General features: G+C 36.7%; 1 protein-coding gene across 1 annotated transcript; it reads right to left on the bottom strand.

Moving 5' to 3' along the window:
- Positions 1-8,869: 8,869 nt before the first annotated feature.
- On the bottom strand, positions 8,870-17,832 carry LOC145242723 (uncharacterized). The gene is made up of 2 exons (XM_080105867.1): positions 17,723-17,832; positions 8,870-13,189 (listed from the first exon to the last, which is right to left on the bottom strand). Exon 2 carries the CDS (start codon positions 12,822-12,824, stop codon positions 12,129-12,131), a length of 696 nt encoding a protein of 231 aa, XP_079961993.1. The 5' UTR covers positions 12,825-13,189; positions 17,723-17,832; the 3' UTR covers positions 8,870-12,128.
- Positions 17,833-26,281: the final 8,449 nt, after the last annotated feature.

Genomic DNA, 26,281 nt, shown 5'->3' with positions numbered 1-26,281 from the left:
ATAGGTAGAAGAGTAACTTAGCCTTTTATAACGTTTATTTGTTGTGTGTTTATTTTTTCGCCACTTTTTTTTTTTTTAACTATTCTGGAAAATCATCGAACTATGATAAAAAATATTTGACTTTTAGTTTTAATTTTCGCTAAAGTAACTTGCAAATTGATAGTTTGAAGGTTTTACCTCTCTAATAGATATGTTGTCAGTGAATGAGTGAAATTTACGACATAAACATCTTTTCTTATAGTTTTTCTCCATTAGGTTTTTTGGGGGAGTGGGTCTTTTTTTTTTTTCTTGACTACGAATTTTAGAATTTTAAACCTATGAATTCGAAATTAATTTCCAGTTCAAATTACAGTTAAAAAAACAAATTTAACATTCACAGGCCACATGAATTGGAAAAAATACATTGAGAGCATTGCCAAGGCCGCTGCAAAGAAAGTGCGCTCCCTCTATTGTGCTAGAAAATTACATACCAGAGAGTTGGCTATATCTTTACAAATGCACAATTGGCTCATGCATAGAGTATTGCTATCACATTTTGGCTGGTGCTTCTACTACAAGTCTTTCTGGAAACTGCTATCACTGGTTTCCTGTCTTGAGCAAAAACACAGCTTTTTGAAGTCTCGGGAATTCTCACGGTTAGTCTCGCCTTTTTCCCAATAAAACCAACCACATTTACCGCATATTATTATTATTATTATTATTATCATCATCATCATCCTCATCCTCCTCCTCCTCCTTCTTCTTCTTCTTCTTCTTCTTCTTCTTCTTCTTCTTCTTCTTCCAGCCCCCTATGTATCGATAGCAGATAGAGCAAATCTTCTATCTTTTGGAGGCAAGTGTGTTAGAATTACTACTACACTCCCCGCTGATCCTATGAGCGCACATGAAACACACAGGGGATGGTCTCTTGTGCTGTATACTTCTTCACTGTGGCACAATCATCGTGTTTTTATCAGGAATCGTACCCACACTTACTGCGTCTTCATCTGGAATGTCATCGGATGAGCTATCTTCATCCACACCAGGTGTCCACTCACCCAGCATTTCATTGATGGTTATGAACTGCTCACTTCCACTCCTCGAAGGCATGTCAGAGCAGGTCATTGGCAAGCCCGGTCCCACTATGTATCACACATCTCTCACATGGTATGGCATTCCATCAACTGAAAGATTCTGCATATTAGTGCTCCCAGTCACACATCCCACTCCATACTTTGTAGTATATCATCTGTGTAGAGTCTTTACCCACACTCGGTCACCCATTTTGTAGATAGATTGCTGTTGTTTGTTTATCGGTGCCGCTATTTCATTAATTCCTTTAAGTCATATGCGGTACTGATAGACCATATTGGCAGAGGCTGTAGTAGAGGAGAGGTCATCCTTTCGCATAGTGTTGTACAAGTATACTGCCTCCAGTATAGTACACCATTTTCCAGCCGCAATCCTTTTCACAGTTCTGTGACATCACGCCATTATTGGAGGAAACACATGCACAACGAAATCAAAGTTTCATTCTCCATTCATCCATGAATTCTTCAAACAAGCTGCTCCAAAAGGTAGTGTCATTATTTGTTAGAATAAATTGCTTTGACTTTTCCGGAAATAAAGGATCGTAGTTATTCCCCTTGGCCAGAATTAAGGATTCCGCCATATTGATTTCTCGAAAACACGTGTATACTTTTAAGTTAATAAAACCTTTATGAAAGGCATTTCTGTTTACTCTTCTTTTATCTCTACTTATCATTTCAATTTTATCAACTTAAAAAAAAAAAAAATGGACAAACTATTGCGGCCGGACAGATTCAACATAGAATCAATAGCTCCGAATTCGGGAAAAATCTATAAACACTGGAAATTGACGTTCGAGTATTACTTACGCACTTTAAACAACGGGGAAATAGAAAATAATGCACAACATCTCTTCACCCTGATTAATTCAGTCTCATCAACAATATTCGAAATAATAAGCGATGCTACAGATTACAACCGCACTATAGAAATGCTTGATGCTGTTTAAAACCGGCAAACGTTATATTTAAGCGACATCAACTTCTGATGAATAAACAGAAACCGGCACAAACTATTGACGATTTCATGCAACAACTGGAAGTACTTGCCAAATCTTGCGAATTTCAAGGAGTAAGTGCTGAGGAGAACAAAAAGCAATATATTCGTGATGCTTTCATTAGCAGCATCTCCTCCTCGTCTATTCGTCAGCGCCTACTCGAAAAACCATTCTCAACTCTACAAGAGACATTTACAATGGCTAGGTCTCTAGGAGAAGCATACAATAAGCTTCGATAACTACCCGAATGTAGTCACTACCATAATTAAGCCAGAAGACACTCCCTTAGTCGCCATAAAAGGAAATACCTTACTAAAAGGAATTTGTTCCTTCTGTGGGAACACACAACATTCACGGCCGATATGTCCTGCGTGTAACACCGAGTGTAGGAAATGTAAGAAAACTGGCCATTGGGCGAAGGTATGTAAATCTTCCTCCTCCACTGCTGCTGTGTTATACGATCCAGACTCCCCCCCACCCACCCAATCTCTTCTGACTAGGAACGGGTGCCAAAGACATTACATACACGAAATGCAAAATAAATGGCCAAGTAGTGAATGCTATGGTGGACTCCAACAGCGTGGGGACATTTATCAGCAAAAATACAGCAAGAAAGCTGAAACTTTTTATTATTGCCAAACAGAAAACCGTAGTATTGGCGGACCCTAATCATCATGCCAAAATCATCGGCGAAACTATTGTTGACATCTCCCTAAAAAGTAAAAAACCACCACGTCATGACAGTGGAAGTAATTAACGGCCTCTTCATTGATATGATTATCGGAAAAGACCTCCTAAAACAATATAAAACTGTGACCCTGAAATTCGACGGTTCCAGAAAAGAACTTATTATAGGAGCAATGGGTAAGAAGGACAGTTTTCCATGTATCAAAATTTCTCCTCCTCCCCTTTTCTCTCATCTTTCTACACGGACGACCACTATTGCCACCAAATCTCGTCGACACTCATTCACTGACAACATATTTATTATAGCGGAAACTGCTAGAATATTGAGAGAAGGCATAATAGAGCCCTCTATATCTCCTTGGCGAGCCCAAGTTTTAGTGACCTCTAATGAGAATAAAAAAAAAAAGAATGGTGGTCGACTACAGCGACACTATAAATAGATTTACAGAACGGGATGCCTATCCCATGCCGAACATTAATACAATGGTTGATGACATAGCTCGATACAACGTTTTTACAACACTTGACCTGAAGTCTGCTTACCATCAAATCCCAATTAGTCGCACCGATCAGAAATACACAGCATCTGAAGTAAATGGGAAACTTTACCAATTTACTCATATCCCTTTTGGCATCGCTAACAGAGTAAGTGCCTTTCAAAGATGCATCGATGGCATTGTAGAAAAAGAAAAATTAACAGACACTTTTGTGTATGTAGACAATGTCACAATATGTGGAAAGGATCAAAAAGAGCATGACTACAACCTTCAAAGTTTTATAATGTAGCGAAAAGATACAACATCACGCTCAACCAAAGTAAGAGCATCATTTCTGCTACTTCTATCACAGTTCTTGGTTACACAATCCAGAACAACCAAATTGCTCCTGATTACCTGAGGCTAAAACCACTCCTTGAAATGCTACTGCCTCTAAATTTCCGGTCATAAAAACGAATAATTGGTATGTTCTCTTACTATAGTAAATTCATTCGAAACTTTTCTGATAAGATACTGCCTCTCAACCATAACAAGGAGTTTCCACTGCCCCCGTCTATTCTAAATTTTTTTCAGACGCTGAAGACCGACTTGAAAAATGCTACCCTTATAATGGTTGACCCGGATAAAGAATTTGTAGTAGAAACTGATGCCAGTAATTACTGCATTGCTGCTACTCTAAACCAACAGGGTAGACCTGTTGCATTCTTTTCTCGGACACTAAACCTGAATGAGATTAGACATCATGCTGTCGAAAAAGAAGCTGCTGCGATTGTCGAAGCTCTCAGAAAGTGGCAACATTTCCTACTCGGGAGACATTTCAAAGTTATTACAGATTAAAAGAGCATCAGTTTTATGTTTGATAATAAGAGGAAATCTAAAATTAAAAATGATAAGATATGTCGTTGGCGGATCGAACTGTCACAATTCAAATTCAGTATTGTTTACCGCCCAGGAACAGAAAATACAGCTGCTGACACATTTTCTCGCATCTCTGCATTAATGCAGACTTTGCAAGACCTCTGCGACTTGCATGTTACATTATGCCATCCTGGTGTCACGCAACTCAGCCACTTCATAATGACAAGAAATCTTCCTTTCTCTTTAGAACAAATTAAAAATATAACAGACTCCTGCTCCTCCTGTCAGTATCTGAAACCTAAATTTGTCTGTTGTAACAAAGGAACACTCATACAGGCTATACTATCTTTCCAGTGATTAAACATCGGCCTAAAAGGCCCTTTACCTACTTCTGTGCGTGGTAACAAATACTTACTGACTATAATTTATGAATATACTCGCTTTCATTTTGCCTTCCCCTGTAAGGATATGTTTGCAAAACCGTGATCCACTGCCTAAACCAACTATTTTCAATTTTTGGTATGCCCGATATGATACACACTGACCGGGCTGCCGACTTCCTTGCAGAATAAATCAAAGATTACTTACGTGGCAAAGGTATCGCCACCTCTAAAACAAGTGGATACCACCCTGAGGGTAATGGGCAAGTTGGGAAACTCAATGGAACTTTATGGAAGGCCATCCAAACGACCTTACACTCTAGCAACATGAAACTGCCCCATTGGGAAGATATACTACCAAACGCTCTCCATTCAATTAGGTCGTTACTATGCACTGCCACTAATACGACTCCTCATGACAGAATATTCAAATATAGTCGTAAATCTTCCTCCGGAACTTCTGTTCCCATTTGGGCGAAACCAGGCCCAATATATGTCAGAAATCATATTAAGTCTAGTAAGCTCGACCCTCCAGTAACCCCTGCTACCCTATTAGACATCAACCCCTACTATGCTCATGTACGACTACCCTCTGGTGAGGAAACTACTATCAATGTGCAAGACCTGGGTCCTAACTCCTCAAATCAAGAAGACCAACACAATGAAAACAATCCTGCAAGCCCTGAAGCCCGTAAAGAACCGCCAACTAACGAAAACAATACCTACGTGAAGGAGAAGAATCCCATACCTGATCCTAAAAATATCCATGCTCCCAAGATGTGGACGCTGAGGACCAAAATCTCTGTGAGTCAGTGCGGAGATCGTCCAGAATGCGAGAATTTCCAAGTAAATATAAGGATATATATATATATATATATATATATATATATATATATATATATATATATATATATATATATATTATTCCTTAATTGGAATTCATTTTTTGAGATGAGCATTATATATTAATTTATTTTTATTTCGGACTATTAGTCTCATCTTTATTAGTTGTTGTTTTTTGATCTTTTTATTGGTTTGTTTATTCATAACGTTTCGGCCAACTATTCCTCTGGCCTTCGTCAGATGGTAACCGCGACGGATAGGAACTTCGAATCTCCTAACTGAATTCTCAGCCATCACAGCCATCCGTAGTTGTTGTCGTTTCACCACATCTTGACCAATTAATGAATTCCAATTAAGGAATAATATATATATATATATATATATATATATATATATATATATATATATATATATATATATATATATATATATATATATATATATATACCAATCGGTACGGACCCGACTATTGAAGATCAGATAATAAATAAACGTGGATTTATAAGATCAAAGAATCCAACTCGTGGCGCAATTGATAGAGACGTTGAATCTCTACGGTTCCAGATGAGCATTGTCTGAAGATAGCGGTTTCAATCCCACCCAAAGCGTGCTAGAGGTTAATTGGTCAAGATGAGGTGAGACTCCAGCAGTCCTCAGCCACGCGAATGAGTTTATAAAAGATTAAACACCCGGTAATTCTCTCTCTTCCTCTATTAGGCACTCGAGTTTGCAACATCTCCATGTGGAACGCTACACAACCCACCTCGCCCTTTGGGATCGGGGTTTGACTTAAGCCAAAATACAAATAATCCAGTATTACAACCAGACTTCAATATGGTACATAAATGAACTCTTATCTTCATACAGCGCTGTCTATTATCTTTTGTGACGTCCATACACATGGACGCACGTTTCTACTACTAACATAGACACACACATACATAAACTCTTTCTCTTTCAATGGGCTTTTCTAATCTTTAATCTATGTCTCCACACAGGACATCATTTTTACAAGTCTGCATTAAACCACGATCCTACGTCGTTGAAACTGCAGCAGGACAGTTTCTTCACAGATATCACAAGGAAGATGTCAATACTGCCAACAAGACATATACACATCTCCTTCACATAGTGATAATTCAAACTGCTTAAACACCAAACACAAATACCAGCATCAACACTCCATATAAGCTAGCTTACAGATCTACACACAAAATACAGTCGACTGATAACACAGCAACTGAAACGGATAGCATAATAAAATTTCCCCCAAAATATAACTTATAGGTTTCCCTGACTGTACTAACCTGGAGAAGTTTAAACATAATATGAACAGACATCTTACTGCTCAACTCCTTAGAGTCCTCTATTAGTAATAGTAAATCCTTATGTTCCAAGTGGCAACATATCTTGTTTGGGGTTGAAAAGGAGTTAAAACAAAATTGTTGCTTTTAATAATTGCTTTCTTTTCTGTTCACGAGAAAAGCATAAAAAATCTGATTTAAGGAAACCATAAATTAAAGTAAAAAGCATAGATTGCAACTTAGATCGCAGTTTATATAAAATGTTGACCTTTGTTTGCATCTTAGAAAATATGCTAATTTTTACCTTGACAATAAAATATAATAAATGTTAGCAAATGGATATAAACAGATGAGCATATAAATGTTACATAAAAAGAAAACAAACATTAAAAAGTTTAAAAACTTTGAATAAATTAACTTTTGAAACACCATAAAAGAATAAAAACATTCAGATTTTCTATTCTATTTTTCTTTTCTTTTTTTTAAAATTACATTTTCCCCTCAAACAAGGCACGTTGCCACTTTGATGTAGGGGGCTACTATCAGGGACATAAGCTACAGGGGTACTATGTGAGGAGTTGGGCAGCAAGATGTTGGTTCACGTCACACTTGAACTTCTGCATGTCAGTACAGTTGGGGAAGCAGGGACCTGGAAGGGAATTCCAAAGTCTAGCGGTTCTGGGAAAGAAACTACAGGAGAAGAAGGCCCTTTTACATCTAGGGATCTCTACTGTGAAGGGGTGGGATTTAGTTGCTTGTCAGGTTTGTCAGGGGTATTTACGTCGAGGGGGTACAAGTGCTTGCAGTTCGTCAGAGTAAGCACCATTAAAGTACTTGTAGAACAGGCAGAGGGATGCTACATTTCGTCGATGGGACAGAGGTTGAAGTTTAGATGACAGTTCAGGACCTATCAGATTGGCGACCCACTTTTGAACCTTGTCTAGGAGCGAGAGACTAGTAGCAGATGCACCAGCCCAAATATGACAACAATTCTCCATACATGGGCGAATGGTGGCCTTATAGAGGAACAGGATACTTTCGGCCATTAGTAGCTTTCTAGCACGGTAGAGAGAACCTACCTTATTCACAGTAGTCCTAGCAATACTTTCAATGTAATTGTTCCAATTCATGTTTCCTGTGAACGTTAGGCAGAGGAGTTTAAAGGATGTACTTTCAGATAAAGAGTCACTGACCATTGCTATTGGTGATAGAGAAGGCTTCTTGTAATTATTGAAGGAAACAAGTTTAGTCTTGGCAGCATTGAATGTGACCATCCATTTTTGTCCCCCATTGCACTACAGATCGGAGGTCATCCTCTAGTATTTTTGCCATTTCTTTAGATATGAGTTCATTTGTTTTCCTGTCATGTCTGTTATAGAGCGTGGTGTCATTAGCATATATACCCATCTCACAGACAATTTTGTCAGAGAGGTCATTTATGAATATTAGGAATAATAGCAGTCCAAGGATAGACCCTTGAGGCAATCCTGCATTTATATCATATCGTTTAGATGTATGACCGTCGAGGACAACGTGGATTTTTCTCTTATCTAAGAAGGATTTAATTATGTTAAGTATTCTTTCAGTGATTTTCCTGAGAAGACCTTCATGCCATACCCTGTCAAAAGCCTTAGATATATCTAGAGCTACCACGCTACCCTCCCCCACTTTATCCAGTGAATGGTATATACGTCCAGAGATTACAGTTAGAATGTTGGTTGTGGAACGTGCTTGCCTAAATCTATATTGTTGGTCAGTCAGAAATTTAGCATCTGTAAGGTGATGGATTTTCCTTTTTAAACATTAAAATTTCTTGTTAATTTTGGATACATCGTTACTTGTGCATCCTGTGCCTCATGCCCAGTTTTCATAGGTTGTTGATGCAGCGAGCACAACTGTAGGAGCAATGCTGCAACAGCAGCACTAACAACAAATACCTCCTGTATATTTTTCAAGACAGCTGAAACCGTCAGAACAACATTACAACACATTTAGCTATGTACCTTGCAGTGAAACACTTTCACCATTCATTCAAGGGTCATCAATTGGTGATCTATACCAATCAGTGTCCATTTATGTTTGCACTGCATTCTAAGTTGGACAAATTTTTCTTTATGAAACTCGCAACTTGGATTTTGTTTCGCAATTTACCAATGATATTCAACATATCTCTGGTGAACAGAATGCTGCGGCAGATACATTGTCCTGCCGTTCTATTAATTTTCTGTCTTCTCCTTTGGATATCGACATAGCAGATGACCTTAGATCAGTCACATCTGGATATTATGGATCTGTCGTCGCCTGAGTTTGCAACTTGCAAATTCACATATCTGCTTGTGCCCACTTCGGATATGGAGATCATCTGTGATATGTTCACAGATTCACCTAAACCTTTTGTTCGAATGACTCATTGTAGGGTTGTTTTTGATACTCTACACAGTCTGGTACACCCAGCACTCAAAAGCAACAGTGAAGCTGATTACAGATAGATCTTTCTGGACAAATATGAGGCTGGACATCACTGCCTGGACACGTTTCTGGGTATCCTGTTAAAAGTTAAAGGTGTACAAGCATATCCGTACACTGCTTGGAACATTCAGCATTCTAAACATTCAGTTCAGTCATGTTCATATGGATCTGGTTGGATCATGACTGGACAGTCAGGGATTTACTTATCTCCTAACCTGTATACACCGTCTCACACGATGGCTTGAAACCATTTTCCTAAATGAAATTTCAGCTGAAACCATTTCCCTAAATGAAATTTCAGCAAGCCCTTATATTAGGCTGGATGTCGTGTTACAGAGTTCCCACAACTATTACCACTGACCGTAGTGTGCAACTTGAATCCAACCTCTTCTAGGAATTTTCCAGGATTTTAGGGATCAACAGTATTTGTACAATGCTAACCATGATAGATTTAATATCAACTGATCCAGCTCTCTATATAAACAGACCATGAGTTTATTTTAGTTTCACTGATGCATCACAGGGAGCAGGCCATCAAATCTTCAGTTCAAAAAGACATTTCCTCATGAACATGTGCTTTTTTGAGAAATTTATATTGGTCTTTATTGTGTGCTTTCATGAATTGACAAACTTTTTAACCTGGAAAAAAAGAGACTGTATCTATTGATAGGGTGGAAAGATTCTTTCTTGACACAAAAACACCGGAGCCACATATCCCCCCCCCTACATACACACAGCATCAATATACACATACATCAAAAGTGAATACTCGCCTAAAAGATAATGCCACAACCACATGTAGTGATTGATGAGTACATTGGCCAAAAATATATATGACTCTTTATGCACGGTGCAACGATAAAGTTCTCACCCTAAAGAAAACAACACTACAGATTTATTTTAAAACTTTTATTGAAAAAATCAATTCAGGTAGATTATAGTATTAGTAGAGCTGACATTTATTAAATGTAGCTGCCTTCAGTCTCAATCACCGCCTCGATATAGGTCTGGAATTGGGAGCATGCCTTTTCCACACAAGAGCTCAGCGAATACTCGGTAGATGATGGTGATTAGGCTGGCTTTGGTGTTGTGAGAGGACATGTTGGTGATGTTCTCGATGTATAACCAAACGAAGTAGTCCAGCAGATTCAGGCTGAGAGAGAAGGGGGCCAGTGAAAGAAGGGCAAAGTCGTAGTACTATTTCTGAAGCCAAGCAAGCCTGGGTCTCTTTGGACTTGTGGGCTGGCGCCAAGTCCTGCTGCCACACCCAGAGTCTGCCAGCAGCCATTTGATTACACCAGAGGATCGCCACACTCTTCAGCACATCCAGGTACACTTTGGTCTTCAGTTTATCTTCAATTTTCTCCAGGTCTTCACAATCTCTTTTGGTTCTTTTGGTTCTTGCCTCCTTGTGTTGTTTACTTTAAAAATTTACTATATGAGCAATTGAATTATTTTATTTTACTTGAGGTTTTAGAGATGAAGGGTCTCCCTCCTGGAGCTAACATTTGATTTCATTATGATTTTAATTTATATCCCAAGGCTCTCATAATTTAATTTAATTGCGGCTATCAGCATTTTGCTACAGCTTGGTCTTCCATGCATTGTTTCCAAATATTTCTTAAGATTGATTTTCATCAAGCCAGTTACTATTATAAATGGTATGATGTTTATTTATTTCAGGGACCATGTCGTCTTTAAAGCATTCTTGAGGTCCTGATATTTTGTTATCTTTTCACGTTGGTCACTTAATTAGTCATTTGGACATAGCTTTGTAAAGAAAATTATCTGAAAACAAGGAGTTACACATACCACAAGCAAATGTAAATAAATTGTGTCTCAAATGTATAATTAATGACATTACTTTGCAAATAGCACCTGTCGACTTTAAAAGAACATGGTCTTTCTTTTTTTTAATTTTCTTTTCTTTGTGTTTTTGCTGGGGATGGCAGATATTCAACCAATATTATTGAGACTCTAATCTAGATATGTTTTTAATATTTAAACTGCTTCCTTAAGTGCAATTTTCATGCATCTTTTTTACACTTGGCGCATCAAGTATTTTCACTGGGCAGTTTTTTAAAATGCTTTTCCATGAACCAGGTGTCTCCTATGATAACTGGAATAATAGGCTCCATTTTCTTTTCAGGTCTTCAGTAATTTTAATTCATTTCACTTTAATAAATGAAAATAGTTCATATATATTAAGTGATATATTATGGCAATATAGTCACTCATTTTTGAAATTTTGTATGCATACATTAAACAATACAAAAAATTGTTGATACTTTATAATTCTTTTTATTATTCCAGTAATTTTTGATTTTCATAAAAGTATTATAGAGAACTAAAAATATCCTTTTTATTCTTTTTGATGAGACCAGTAACTACTAGAATGATTGAGTTCTTCCTAAGATTCCAGTTTCTTTTTACATCATACACAAGAATATTTCACTATTCAAGGGTGAGATCATGTCATTATGTCAAGCTTAATAGTTCCATTTTGTAAGTATGTAGCTATAGGAACAATCATAACGAATGCTGTATGACTTATCTCCGTTCTTTCACAATTGTTTCAATCTCTCTTCGTTCACTCGTTGCTTCATTTTACTTCATTCAAAATTCTCAAAAATCAAAGAGACCCTTCCAAGAGGCTAACACTTGATTTCTATATGAGACGCATAAATATTTGAATGTTCCATTAAAGTTATGCTTTATCTTTATCAAACATAGTTAGTTAAGAAGTTCACCAAAATGTGTGACCACAAATATCTTTTTAAAGCAAAATATTTCTATTTACGCGAATCGTTAAATATTTCCATTTCTCTACACTTTCAATTTTTAAAATATCACTTTAGTCTTTTTTTATAACATCAATGCATATCAAACTACATTATGAAACACAGTTAGTAAAGAAGTTCACTGAGTGTGTGACTGGAAATGTCTTTTTAAGGTTTGGCATCTAAACATTACATGGCTCAGACCCTTAATGGCTGAACCTCATTATGGGATAGCATTTGTATCATTAATTGCGAGTGTGAGAGCGCAAATGTCTTTTTAAAGCAAAATGCTGTGCAAATCTTGCAGAACACACGTCACATTTATAAGGTTTTTCTCCCGTATGCGTTCGAATATGTTTCGTTAGATCGGAATTTTGAATGAAAGCTGATGCACACACTTGACACGAATAAGGTTTTTCACGTGTGTGTTTTCGCATGTGAAGTCTCATGTGTGAATTGTTTGAGAATTTTGATGCACAAACACCGCATGAATATGGTTTTTCCCCGGTGTGGATTCGAAAATGTCGTTTCAAAGCGCAACTTGACGAAAACCTTGAATGACAGATTTCACACGAGTAAGGTTTCTCTTTGGTGTGCGTTCGCATGTGTCGCTTTAATGCGCTGCTGACAGTGAACGATGCCCCACAAACTTGGCAAGAATATGGTTTTTCACCAGAATGTGTCCGCATGTGTGATTTTAATGCAGAATTATGAGAGAAGGACGACTTGCAGATTTCGCATTCATATGGTTTCTCTCCAGTGTGAATTCGAATATGTTTTTTTAAATTTGAATTGATTGAAAAACATTTGCCACAAACTTCACATGAATATGGTTTTTCTCCAGTGTGTGTTCGCATATGAATCTCTAAATGCGAATTGTCTAAAATTCCTAAACCACAAACTTCACACGAACGACGTTTTGATTCAATATTTGACTGCATGTTTTTTTGCTGAATAAATTATCCATGGAAATTCTCATTCAATATCTACAATTTTCTAGTTAAATACAAAAGCATGCAAACTAATGAAAAAAAACATATCAGAACCAGAAGTCAACTGTCAAAGAACTGAAGAGAATATGCAACATTCTTATTCAGAAACTTTATAAAAATAAAATTTTATTTCGAGTATGTATTCTTTCTAAAAATGTATTTATGCATAAATAAATTCTAAAAACATAATGCAAGAATTAAGCTTCTTTTAAGCATGTCGTTCAACTAGGATTTAGTTAAATTGTTGATTCATCCAGAATAAAATTTCCTGTTATTTTCCTTTAAGTTCAATTATTCTTCACTATAGGTGTTATCTGTGAATAAAAATAAATATCAAACAAATATCAAACAGTATAAAAAGAATTTAATTCATGAAAATAATTCATATATATTGATACATTATACTAATATAATCACTCAATTTTTTAAATTTTTTATGCATATAATTTCCCCCTTGCAAACTTTCATGAAAAACACTCATCTATCTGAAACTACTATCAATAATTTCCCCCACTCTGTGGTCTACAGCAGCCAAGATAGTTATGGACAGCTAGTCATGGGACTAGTGACAAACACTGTAGACCTGTAGACTGGAGGTTTGACATTGGTTTTAATGATCTTCAGCTGTTCTTCTGCACATTTTCAGCTGTTCTTCTGGACGTTATTAATATTGTGGTTCTGGAACTATTGCTTTGTGAATGAACTCCTGGGTTGCTTTACTGGAATCAAGGTTCTTGATTAGCTTGGCGACCTCACGCATAGATATTTGTATGTTGCATAGTGTGTTGTCTATTATAGGAGCAAATACAAGGAGTTGATGGTCATTGTTGCATAGGGTAGAATTAGCTGCAAAGTTCTTGGCAAATAGTCTGGCCTTGTCTGATGCTGACGAGATGACCTCAGGTCCATTGATGATAGTTGGGATAGAACGCATGCTTCTGTTCAGGATCCTGTTTGCTATTTGCCAGAACTGGTGGGAACCAAGCCGCTGATCAGCTACTTTGGATTTAACAGATTGAGCATATAGCTCTCTTGCATGTTTTATTACTCATTTACAGTGGTTGCTGGCATTCCTGAAAGCAGCTTTAGTCTCAGTACATCTATTACGTTGGTAGCTATGGGAAAAGTGATTTCTGTGCGCCATAGCAGCAGCACATTCAGGGGAGAACCCTGGCTGGCTGTTAGGTTTTTGTTGGAATTTTTTGGATGGTATGAATTGGTCTATGACTACAATTAACCATTCGGTCAGGTCTGATACTATAGAGTACACATCCTTTTTAAACATGGAATGCAGAGGTAGATCAGATATGAATGTACGGAAGCTATCCCTGTCAGCCATGGAGTATCGGTATACAGTACGGTGGAGAGGTACATCTGAAGACTTATTACATTTCATTTTTATCTTAACTGCTACAACAGAGTGGTCAGAGGATCCCAGAGGAGATAGAATGGAACATGAACACAGCTCAGGGGAAGTTGTGAGGAAAAGGTCTAGAAGGCTTGCATACTGACTGGTAGTATCGGGCACACGGGTGGGTTCGTGAACAATCTGAGTGAGGTCATAGGCAATGGCAAAATCATGACAAAACCTCCCCTCATCATCGGTTTTATTTGAATGGGTGAGCCATTCCACATTATGGACATTGAAATCACCTTAAATGTGAAGGATGAGCAGACAGGATGTGGTCAATTTTCTCAGATATGCTCTTAAAGATAGTAACCCCACTGTTGTGGGGGCGATAGAGAGCAAATGTAAATGCAGTGGTGTAAGCTAGTGGAACCCGAAAGCACATATAAGGTAAATTAGGGTCTTCTCTGGAGATCTCCCTACCACATGGAAAGCCATCTTTGATGTAGGCACATATTCCATACCCATGGCGATCTTAGGGGGTCAGATTTAGATGGTAAGTTGGAGTATCCTTTAATTATGAATTTGTCTAGAGAAGTAGTTGGCCCTATGTCAGTTTCACTTAGAAAGAATATGTCCGGTTTTGTCTCCTGTAATTGGGTTTCAACCTCTGGAAGGTTGGAACGTAGACCCCTGATGTTGGAGGAGACCTGGTAGTAGGGGTCTATGTTGGTGGATGGGGTTCTAGGTTTATTCGTGTTTCTTTTTTGGAGATTTGTCATGATTGAGGTTTTGGGATTTGTGGAGCAGGTCGATAGACTTGGTTGGAGCAGGACAGAGAGGGAAAGTAAGAGAGAAAAAGACAAGTAATTTTTTCTTTTTTTTGTAGCACATGATAAGGTAAAGCCGTAACAATTACTCACTAGTATGGCATCAAGAGGCCCTACCAGAAACTACTGTATGGTCCAGAAGTGGAATGGGGACAAAAATGGTTGGTCACATTCAATGCTGCTAAGACTAAGCTTGTTTCCTTCAATAACTACAAGAAACCTTCTCTGCCACCAATAGCAATGGCCAAGAACACATTACCTGAAAGTACTTCTTTTAAACTCCTCGGCCTAACGTTTACAGGGAATATGAACTGGAATAGATACATTGAGGGCATTGCCAAGGCTGCTGCAAGGAAGGTTGGCTCCCTCTACCATGCTAGAAAACTACTTACGCCTGACAGTATCCTATACCTCTATAAGGTGACCATTCGCCCATGTATGGAGTATTGTTGTCAAATCTGGGCTGGTGCATCTGCTTCTTGTCTCTCGCTCCTGGACAGGGTTCAAAAGAGAGTCGCCAAGCTGATAGGTCCTGAACTGTCATCTAGGCTTCAGCCTCTGTCCCATCGACGAGATGTTGCATCCCTCTGCCTGTTCTACAAATACTTCAATGGTGAATGCTCTGACGAACTGCAAACACTTGTACCTCCCCGACGTAACTACCCCCGACAAACCCAACAAGCTACTAAGTCTCATCCCTTTACAGTAGAGATCCCTAGGTGCAAAAAAGCCTTTTACTCCAATAGTTTGGAACTCCCTTCCGGGATTCTGCTTTCCCAACTGCAATGATATGCAGAAGTTCAAGTGTAATGTTAACAAACATCTTTCTACTCATCTCCCTTCATAATGACCCCGCTAATTAAGTCCCTGATAGTAGCTCCCTGCTTCAAAGTGGCACTGTGCCTTGTTTGGGGTGAAAATTGAATAAAAAAAAAAAAAAGAAAAAAAAAAAGAATCCATTCACCAGATGGCAATACAGCAGCCCCGGTACTTTGCACCTGCTGATAGGACAGCCTCCTTAGTAGTTAATCCAAGGTTCGGGTTCCTGACTATCAGGCGGGTAACGTCAGCCTAGATGAAACTTTTACCTCCAGCACCCTTACTAGTGATATGACCACAAGGATAGACATAGAAACAGAAATTTTCGACATCTCAGGCTACTGTTTACAAAGTACTACCGACCTGGAAAGCAGCTTTTTCTTCACCCTTTGTCAGAAAAATCACTCATTGGAAATGAGGACTGAAGGACAAAAAAGGAGAAGTAAAAGTTATGAACAGAAAAGTTTCTTAGCTTTTGGGACCATAGCATTCGACTTAGCTTGGAAGCGATAGCTTAAAGAGGACGAAAGCTAGTCAGTCAGTCAGTCTGCTTTTATGCCGATATTTAAAGGGTATGTTGGGTGGCAGTGGGAGGAGGAGGGGGGGGTCTTGGTGAGTTTTGTATTTTTATTTATTTCTTTTAAATTCAACATTGAGTTATCTATCTAATGCCAGAATGTTCGACAACCCCATAATAAATATGCTATAATGGAACTTTTATCAAATTGAAAAAGTCTGGTTATTTTTAACTCGTTTAAAAATCTGGTTAAGAAGTAATACCTTTAGGGTTATGTATTAACTTTAGCTAGAAGTAATGCATACTTTAGAAGAAAAAATAAAATAAAATAAAAATAAAAATACAAAAAAGCCGCGTGTTTTTGAGTTCAGATAATATGCAAATATTTTTTTTGTTTGTTTTTGAGTTCAGATAATATGCAAATATAATTTGAGAAATGTTCAATTTCATGGGAGACTTTTTTTTTTTTTCGTTGGTACTTGTGCAATTTAACATCCCCATGCAAATCAATTGTTTCATTTTAGTACAGTTCTGCCCACATAGGGAAAGCATTAACACCGCCCTTCGTTCCCATGTTAAGAATGGCTTTCTAAATTTTTTTGAAGAGGTTAAAATGCACAAGTGTGATTTCTTTTTCTATAAATACTGAAAATTGGGTTATCCCCAAATTCCTCATTTTAATTTTTTATTGTTCTGAAGTCCTTTCTGATTAATGTTAATTAAATTAGTTTTGAAATATTCTGTTATTTTGAAAAACAGCCAATTTTGTTTGCTTATTTTAAACCTGTTAAATTTAAAGATAACCGAAAATCGCATTACAATAGGGCAAATTTTGGAGGTAATCTCCAAAAATACCGTTAGGGCTTACAACATGGCCGCCAGAAGAGTCAACAAAAAACTGCGAATAAAATATATAAAACTCGTAATTTCTGTTTTTAAAATGGGTTGTCAATTTTCTTTATGAAATATACTTCCAAAATAAACTATTACAGTCGTTTAAAACATAATAGAAGTATTATTTTTTATTTTTTAAAAACAATGTTTACAAAATGTCTACGAACGTGCGTAGACATTTTGTAAACATTGTTTTTAAAAAATAAAAAATAATACTTCTATTATGTTTTAAACGACTGTAATAGTTTATTTTGGAAGTATATTTCATAAAGAAAATTGACAACCCACTTTAAAAACAGAAATTACGAGTTTTATATATTTTATTCGCAGTTTTTTGTTGACTCTTCTGGCGGCCATGTTGTAAGCCCTAACGGTATTTTTGGAGATTACCTTTTTGGAATAGAACCTGAACAAGCAACTAAATTCAAGTAATACTTACTTTTTGTTGTAGAACTTATCTACTTTCAATTAAATAACGCTTTTAATACGTGTTATTAAAAGAGTTAACAATCGAGAGCCAAAATTCAAGATGTCGACCGAAAACGCAGGTTCACAGAAAATAAAAGCGCAGAAAATTTAAAACTAACGATTTAAAGAGAGACTCGTTTGGTGCCCCCTCGCCCTCCGCCCATGTAAAAAATTAAAAAAAATTATAGCTATTTTATTTATCTGAATAATTCAATGAAAAAATCAATAACAAAAAAAACAGCATCATCCTAATTTTCCGCATAACTGCTAACGGTGATAAGGCAAAATAGTCCATTCGCTATTTTTGCTATTTTTGCTCACGTCTAAAGCTCCCTGTGCATGTACGTTTTTTTTTTTTTTGCATTTTTTTTTTCTTAAGTTTAGCGAAAACACTTTTTCCAATCCTTTTTATATTCTTAAGAATTATTGAAATGTATTTATTAAAAAATCTAAATTTGAAAAACATTTTTATAATTTCATGAACATATATTTATTTTATAGTTTCATAAACATATATTTATTACTTCAAATAAAAAATTTTTTTGAAAACTGTCTCACACTTCGAAACTCTCTTTTGAAAGGAACTTTTCTCTTTTATCATTGGTTTTCTGTTTTGAGTAAAAGCACAGCCCCTTCCTTGGCCCTTATACATCCGAATTTGGTCTTTTATCCTTTTGAAGTCGCGGTTAGTCTCGCCTTTTTTCCAATAAAATCAATCATGCCCCCGGCCCCCGCTGCCGCTACAGACTTCTTCAGACCAAGTATCCCCACTCCAGAAGTATATACCTGATCTTTAAAAGTTTCCCAGGTATCATTAAACTCAACTGTGCTTAGTTTTTCCTTCAAAGCATGCAAATTGTAGGATCTCTTAGTTTGGAGACATCAACACGTTTTGAGACCCTGCCATTCGAATCTTTCTACGAATGCAGAGCTTAAATTTTCCACATACATACATCCGAGAACAATATCTCCTGTAAAATTAAACCAAAATTTCGTGCTTATGCGTTTTTGATACCACGCTATTTTTAAATAGTTTTTCAGGTTAAATTAAAGTTTCAAGATATCTTTTTTTTTTACTGTAAGGTGTAAGCACAGAATAGTTACAAAACATCCTCCCCATGTTAAGAATGGCTTTCAAAAATAATAACCTTATTATTTCAGCACAGTAACAAAAATATATAACTACCCAAAATTTTATTTTTATTGTTCAATGTTTTTAATATTAAATTATAAAATAAAACATATTTAATCTTTGTAATACTTCATCTTCCATTATTAGTTTTAATTTGTTAAACAACGTGATTAATTTAAATTAAATTTTAATCATATGATCACATTTTCAATAATTATGTAATTATATTTTACCCACTTAAAGTTTGTAAAATATGTAAAAAAAAAAAAATTTTTTTAAACCTTCTGTTCGATACTGATGTTGACTTTTAAGAGTCCCTTTTAGTGATTATTACCTCGTTTGAGGATATTTGTACAACTAAACGTCAAATCTGCCGAAAACCTTTCTGTATTTCACCTAACAATTTCTTTGATAAAGAAAAAGCATTCATATTTTCGCATATAAAAACTTCTGTAAAAAAAGAAAAAAAAAGTGTACTTTCAATTTTATTTAAAAAGTTTTCTTACGGTAAAAAAAAGCAAAAACAAAACAATCGAATCTTAATCGGACCTTAATCGCGTTGTTTTTTTTTTCAAGTTAAATTCAACTTTCACAATGTTATTTTTATATAATTTCACAATATCTTTTTTTGTAATAATAAATTGTAAATAATAAATTGTTTTTTTAATAATAAATTGTTAGTTGAAAGCACAGAATAGTTACAAAACACCCTCCCCTCTTGATGGTAAGAATGGCTGAAAAAAATGAAAAATAAAAATAAAACAGATATTTCCGCACGTTACCAAAATGCATATGTACCGTGAATTTTCTTCGAAAAAAAAACTGTACTTTCACCTAACAATTTATAGTTTTAATAATAAAAAAGTTCATATTTTCTTATATAGAAAAAACTGTTTAAAAAAAAAAAATTTTTTTTTAAAAACGTGTGTTGCCAATTTTGTTTTATGACAAAGATGGTTTTGTTAAGGTTCTTTGACTTTTATGTTTCAACTCAAAACGCACGTTCTGGCGAGCAATTTGTTTTAAATTTTAAAAAAAAGTGGGAAATGAATTTAAATTTAAAAAATAGAGGATGTTTTTTTTTTCACTTATCGATTAGAGTCGTAAAATCGTGGTGGATATATTGAAATAACTACCGGAAGTAAAAACCGAATAGTCCCTCAGAAACGACTTACGAAAAATATTTTATTTAACATTTTTATAATTTGATATATTAATTTATTTTAATAACATAAAAACATTCCTTTACTCTAAGGAAAGGCTGTCTGAAAATTTCAATAAAATTGGTAATGTAGAAATATGCTTTTATTGATATCGAACGAACCAAGAATTACACACACACAAACACACACACACACATATATATATATATATATATATATATATATATATATATATATATATATATATATATATATAATGTTATTTTTGTTTTGTTTTTGTAGCGATATGTTTTGAATGAATTCAATTATTTACGAAAGTGCATTTTTACCTAAATGCGAGTTGGGAATAATTTTCCCTTTAACCAATTTGGTACCCCCACATGGGGAGCGGTATATATATTATTTATAGATTCAGCCACTCTGATGAGTCGTAGACGACGAAACACGTGTCAGTGGATAATTATATTTTAAAAATAATATATATACCGCTCCCCATGTGGGGGATACCAAATTGGTTAAAGGGAAAATTATTCCCAACTCGCATTTAGATAAAAATGCCCTTTCGTAAATAATTGAATTCATTCAAAACATATCGCTAAAAAACCAAAACAAAAACAACATCTAAGTAAATCGCGATATATCCAGACAGTTGGCGAGATCGTTCAGGGGTAAGGGTTTAGGCTCATTACCGTTGGGTCCTGATTTCGAATCTCGCTAGACTCAGCAACTCTGATGAGTCGTAGATGACGAAACACGTGTCAGTGGATAATTATATATATATATATATATATATATATATATATATATATATATATATATATATATATATATATATACGAAATCTACTATGGCGACATACGATTTTTTTCCACGTGTGTTTTGAATTCAATTAATTTTTGGAGGTATAGATTCCTATGATCACTATAATATGTAAGTGTTGTTTGTATTTATATTTTGCAGACTTTACATATCTCCATTTCCTTTTATCTTTTTTTTCTCCTATTGTTTTGTCCATGTACAAACTTTCTAACAGTTTTTTAGGAACATATATTTGCCTCTAATGAGTTGTTTTGCCATCTTCTGCTGTTTAACGAAATAAGTGTGAGACGATCTTCATAAAAAATTAATAAAATATTATGAGTGTGAATTAAACACATTTCTAGTTTGGAAATGAGAACTAACGATGCATACACACGCACACACACATATATATAATTCAGATAAATTCATTATGTAACAGAACTGACATCTATTCAATGTAACTGCCTTCAGCCTCAATATCCGTGCCTTGATATTACGGGCCCTGAACTGGGAGCATGCCTTTTCTACAAGTGGCCGCAGGAGCTTGGCGAATACTCGGTGGATGGCGGTGATCAGGCTAGCTTTGGTGTTGTAGGAGGTCATGTTTGTGATGTTCTTGACATATGACCAAAGGAAGTAGTCCAACGGGTTCAGGTCGGGGAAGGAGGGGGGCAGTGAGAGAAAATTACAAAGTTTTAGCACTAGTTCTCTTTAGACTTGTGGGCCGGCGCCAAGTCCTGCTGCCACACCCAGAGTCTGCAAGCCGCCACCTGATTGCACCAGGACATCACCACACTCTTCAGCCCATCCAGGTACGCTTTGGTGTTGACTTTCAAGCCGCCTTCGAAGATGTGAGGTGGCATGATGTGGCCTTTACTTGAAACCACACCAAAGACTATAAACCATGGCCGAAAACTTAGTTGAGCTGTGCCTTAAAGCGTTGAACCGTCCAGATTCGCATTTTGAGGATGCTGGCAATGGTCCTGTTGTCATAACTTGGATCAGTAGAGAGCATGAGTTGTACAGCGGCGCATCTTTGATTTCGCTTGTTGAACATTGTGTCACTTTCAGACGATAGAAATCTTCTATCATTCTTGGGATTTGTACACAACTGGCCAATAGATGGTCTGCAACAACAAAAAAATAAAACCGGCTTTCATCAAACGGAAATGGAATCATGTCGTCTTTTCTAGGGAGATAATTTTATCGTTCCATCCTGTAGTCTTATCCTGCAGTATCGTATGCAACTGGATTCATTGTTGTATAAATTTTGCACTGAAAATTTTCAATGTCTGCTGGAGAGAGACTTGTTTATTTGCATAGGGCATTGTTACAGCAGGAATGCAAGCATTGGCCTCGTTATGCGAAAGTATCGGTTTTCAATGTGAATAGGTGAGGGGGTAGGAAACCTTTCTCCGCCTTTACAAAACCTAGACGTATATGCACACATATGCATGCTTACATGCAGTTAAGCAAGAACGCAACCGTTGTTCTTTTTTCTTTTTTACATTAACACAGATTTAAAAAAAAAAATAGCAAAAAAGTTAAACGCATTTTAATACATGTTTCACGCGATATCTCAAGAGACTTAATTCATGAACGCATAAGTATCTGATCAGCTCGTATGTAAATACATAAAACTTATTTGCCAAAAGCAACGTGAAACTCTTATTAAAAAACAAACGAATTGCGTTTCTTTCTTGTTTAGCATTTGTTCATATGATAATATCGTCATCTAATTTATAAAACTCACGACGTATGTGTGTTTGTTTGTATGTTTATATGTCCGCTAAAAATGTTTGTCATTCTGTACGAGCCTTTTTCAAGTCTCACACAAAACACACATTAATATTTCAAGCTGTCATATACATACGCGCACACAAACATACGCGCCCACGTCCACACATGTACACTTATTCACGTTCGCGTACATACACTCAAATTCACGTATATATACACACACACACTTACGTACACACATGTACTCACACACGCGAACACGATCACGCACATGGACGACGTCACTTCCGCTTTCTAAGGAAATACACATGCGCAAAATACACTCTGGAAACGAGTATAAAAACAAGGTGATAAGCTGTTTCTTTCTCTTTGGAACCAACTCTCAACTAGAGAGGTTGGGCGAACAAGCCGCGCGCCGTTTCGGCGCGCGCGCGCGCACCTCACGCCCACTTCCTACTATGTATGGGGCACGAGCTAAAGACTGTATGTATACATTCTCACCCTTTCTCTTTCCACCTACTACTGGCCACTAAGAACACCTTCGCGTCGCTGACTACTAACTGATGACAACTCTGATATCCTCTCCTTTGTCTACACGCTGGACTACCATTCTCAATGTTCCCACAACATTTATTTCTCTTCCCACGCGCGGACATGTTATAACTAAAATGTTCATTTCTTTTAACAGCAAATAAATGACATTTATCTTATCCATTAATTGTGTCTTTTTTTCCTTCAACTCCCATTCGTTTCATTATTATTTTGTAACGGGATTGGGGTATTTATATATCCTAGTCCCCTACAAATTTGGTGACCCCGTTATTTAAATGAAATGGATGAGGTTGAATGAAGCACTCATACACACACAGACTCTTTCTCTACAAAGATAAACTTTCCCTATTCACCACTTAACGAGAGACGCACGCCAAGGTATAAACTTTTCCTCTTCACCACTTAACGAGAGACGCACGCCAAGCTATAAACTTTCTTTCTCACCAGCTTACAGCGAAAGACGCACGCAAAACTAACCACGTGTGGTACCCTTTCTTTTACTTGTTTCTTTCACCAAAGACATTCCTGTTCGTTTAATTCAATTTAACATGTCGTTCGTTTCTTCCTCGAGACAATTCATTTTCCCTCAGAACGCGAGAGGAGCACGCATTTCCTCCTATGCCACAAGTCCACAACAAACTGGCGCCCGACTGACTTGGAACGAACAAGCATGGCGACCCTACCGTTTTGAGATTAATTGTTTTGAGGGAGACGCGCGTTTTATTTGATAAAGAAAAAGCGAACTTCTCAACAAAGAAAACCAAGCGAACCAAACCACTACCCACAGGAATAGCTACTACCAACTACAATGACGAACCCTCGTCAGACTCTGCAAAAAAAAAAAAAAAAAAAAAAACGAACACGGAGCTGTCGACTTTCATATCGAATTTAAAAACAAATTCGAGCTTGACAAACATTTTCACGGTTTCCTGACATTACCCTGCAACAAACGCGAGGAGCAAAATCACATAGGCCTATGCAATTCCTTCCCGCACAGCAGACGCAGCAACAAAGAAACAGGACATCCCTATCAACACATAGGAAGAAGTTGAATCAACAATACGAGTTGAGATGCACGACGCACGCGGATAGACTCAAAACTTGGAAGTTTCGTTGACAGCCGGCAACCACGAACGACTACACAACAAACGCCCGTACAGACAATGTACACACATTACCGCAGACTCACTTGCGAAGACAACAGTAACCAGACCCCGTTCAACAAGAACAAACGCGCGACTAGCGCCTGTCCAAACGATGCACACATTACCGCAGAACCATGCGAAGCTACCGTCAACTGGACACACACACACGACACCGTCAACACAAAAAAAAATTTTTCCTTCCAAACGGAACAATTCACTTCTCTGTCCAAGCAACTCTTTGCACATGTCAGCACACAACAGAAACCAAACCAACAAATGTCAGCCCAAAAAAAGAGTAAACGCATTTTCCACGCGTAAGTAAATACTTTTTTTTACGAACACACTCCGTTTTTGACATTCCGTTCCTTTGTGACGTTTTTTTTTTTCAAACAACCACACCCACAAAAAAAAAAAAAAGAAAAAAAAAGCAGGGCAAAAAAATCAACTGCCAAAAACATTACTCACAAAAAAAATATATATATTTATACATAAATATATACACTGCATGTATTTTTTTTTTTCCTAGGAAGGGGAGTATTTGTACGAGCCTTTTTCAAGTCTCACACAAAACACACATTCATATTTCAAGCTGTCATATACATACGCGCACACAAACATACGCGCCCACGTCCACACATGTACACTTATTCACGTTCGCGTACATACACTCAAATTCACGTATATATACACACACACACTTACGTACACACATGTACTCACACACGCGAACACGATCACGCACATGGACGACGTCACTTCCGCTTTCTAAGGAAATACACATGCGCAAAATACACTCTGGAAACGAGTATAAAAACAAGGTGATAAGCTGTTTCTTTCTCTTTGGAACCAACTCTCAACTAGAGAGGTTGGGCGAACAAGCCGCGCGCCGTTTCGGCGCGCGCGCGCGCACCTCACGCCCACTTCCTACTATGTATGGGGCACGAGCTAAAGACTGTATGTATACATTCTCACCCTTTCTCTTTCCACCTACTACTGGCCACTAAGAACACCTTCGCGTCGCTGACTACTAACTGATGACAACTCTGATATCCTCTCCTTTGTCTACACGCTGGACTACCATTCTCAATGTTCCCACAACATTTATTTCTCTTCCCACGCGCGGACATGTTATAACTAAAATGTTCATTTCTTTTAACAGCAAATAAATGACATTTATCTTATCCATTAATTGTGTCTTTTTTTCCTTCAACTCCCATTCGTTTCATTATTATTTTGTAACGGGATTGGGGTATTTATATATCCTAGTCCCCTACAATTCCTATCAAAGAGGCTTCCTGGGTTTTATTTTTTTTTCACTCATCACTAAAAAAATATTTTCTAAAGACAATAAAAGACAATGTAATCTCAAAATCACGTTTTATTTGGAACATTTTTCATCTTACTCTTTAAGGGGCAATGGGTAGTCTAAATAAAAATAATAGTGAAGGAGGAGAGCCGAACTTTTCACGAAGTGAAAAGTCGCGACAAAAGCAAAGAAAACAAAATAATAATATCAGAGGGAGTGCTGGAGGCGCCAAGGACGAATCGGTTCAGAAAATGGGGGATCGATTTACTAGAATGTTGTATGTAAAATTGAACCCCCTTCCAAATCTTTAAATACTGTTTTTTTTTTCTTCAATTTTTTATAATCTGGAATCTTAGTGCCCAATAATCCGCAGAAATAGTTGAAAAAATAAGAAAAGGAAAAACCTAAGGGGGTGCCGATTGTTCAGGTGCATCTACATATTAAAAAAAAAATTTTCTTTACCCAAGTTGTGCGTGATTAAAACTAGAACTTGATTTAAAAAAAAACTACGTTTTCCATGTCTAAAATTATTTATTTACAATTATATTATTTGTATTTTTCATGGTAAGTTGGAATTGTTTTGTTTTGTTTTTTTAAATGCAAAGCAAATATGTTTTTCTAATGTGAAAAAAAAACCGACTTGATCAATTTACATATTTAAAAAACTATTTCTTTTTTTTACGACCCAATC

Source organism: Euprymna scolopes, chromosome 21 (assembly GCF_053919585.1).
Source record: "Euprymna scolopes isolate OS-2025 chromosome 21, ASM5391958v1, whole genome shotgun sequence".
In the NCBI taxonomy this organism is placed as follows: Eukaryota; Metazoa; Mollusca; class Cephalopoda; order Sepiida; family Sepiolidae; genus Euprymna; species Euprymna scolopes.
This window is presented reverse-complemented; position numbering and strand designations above follow the sequence as displayed.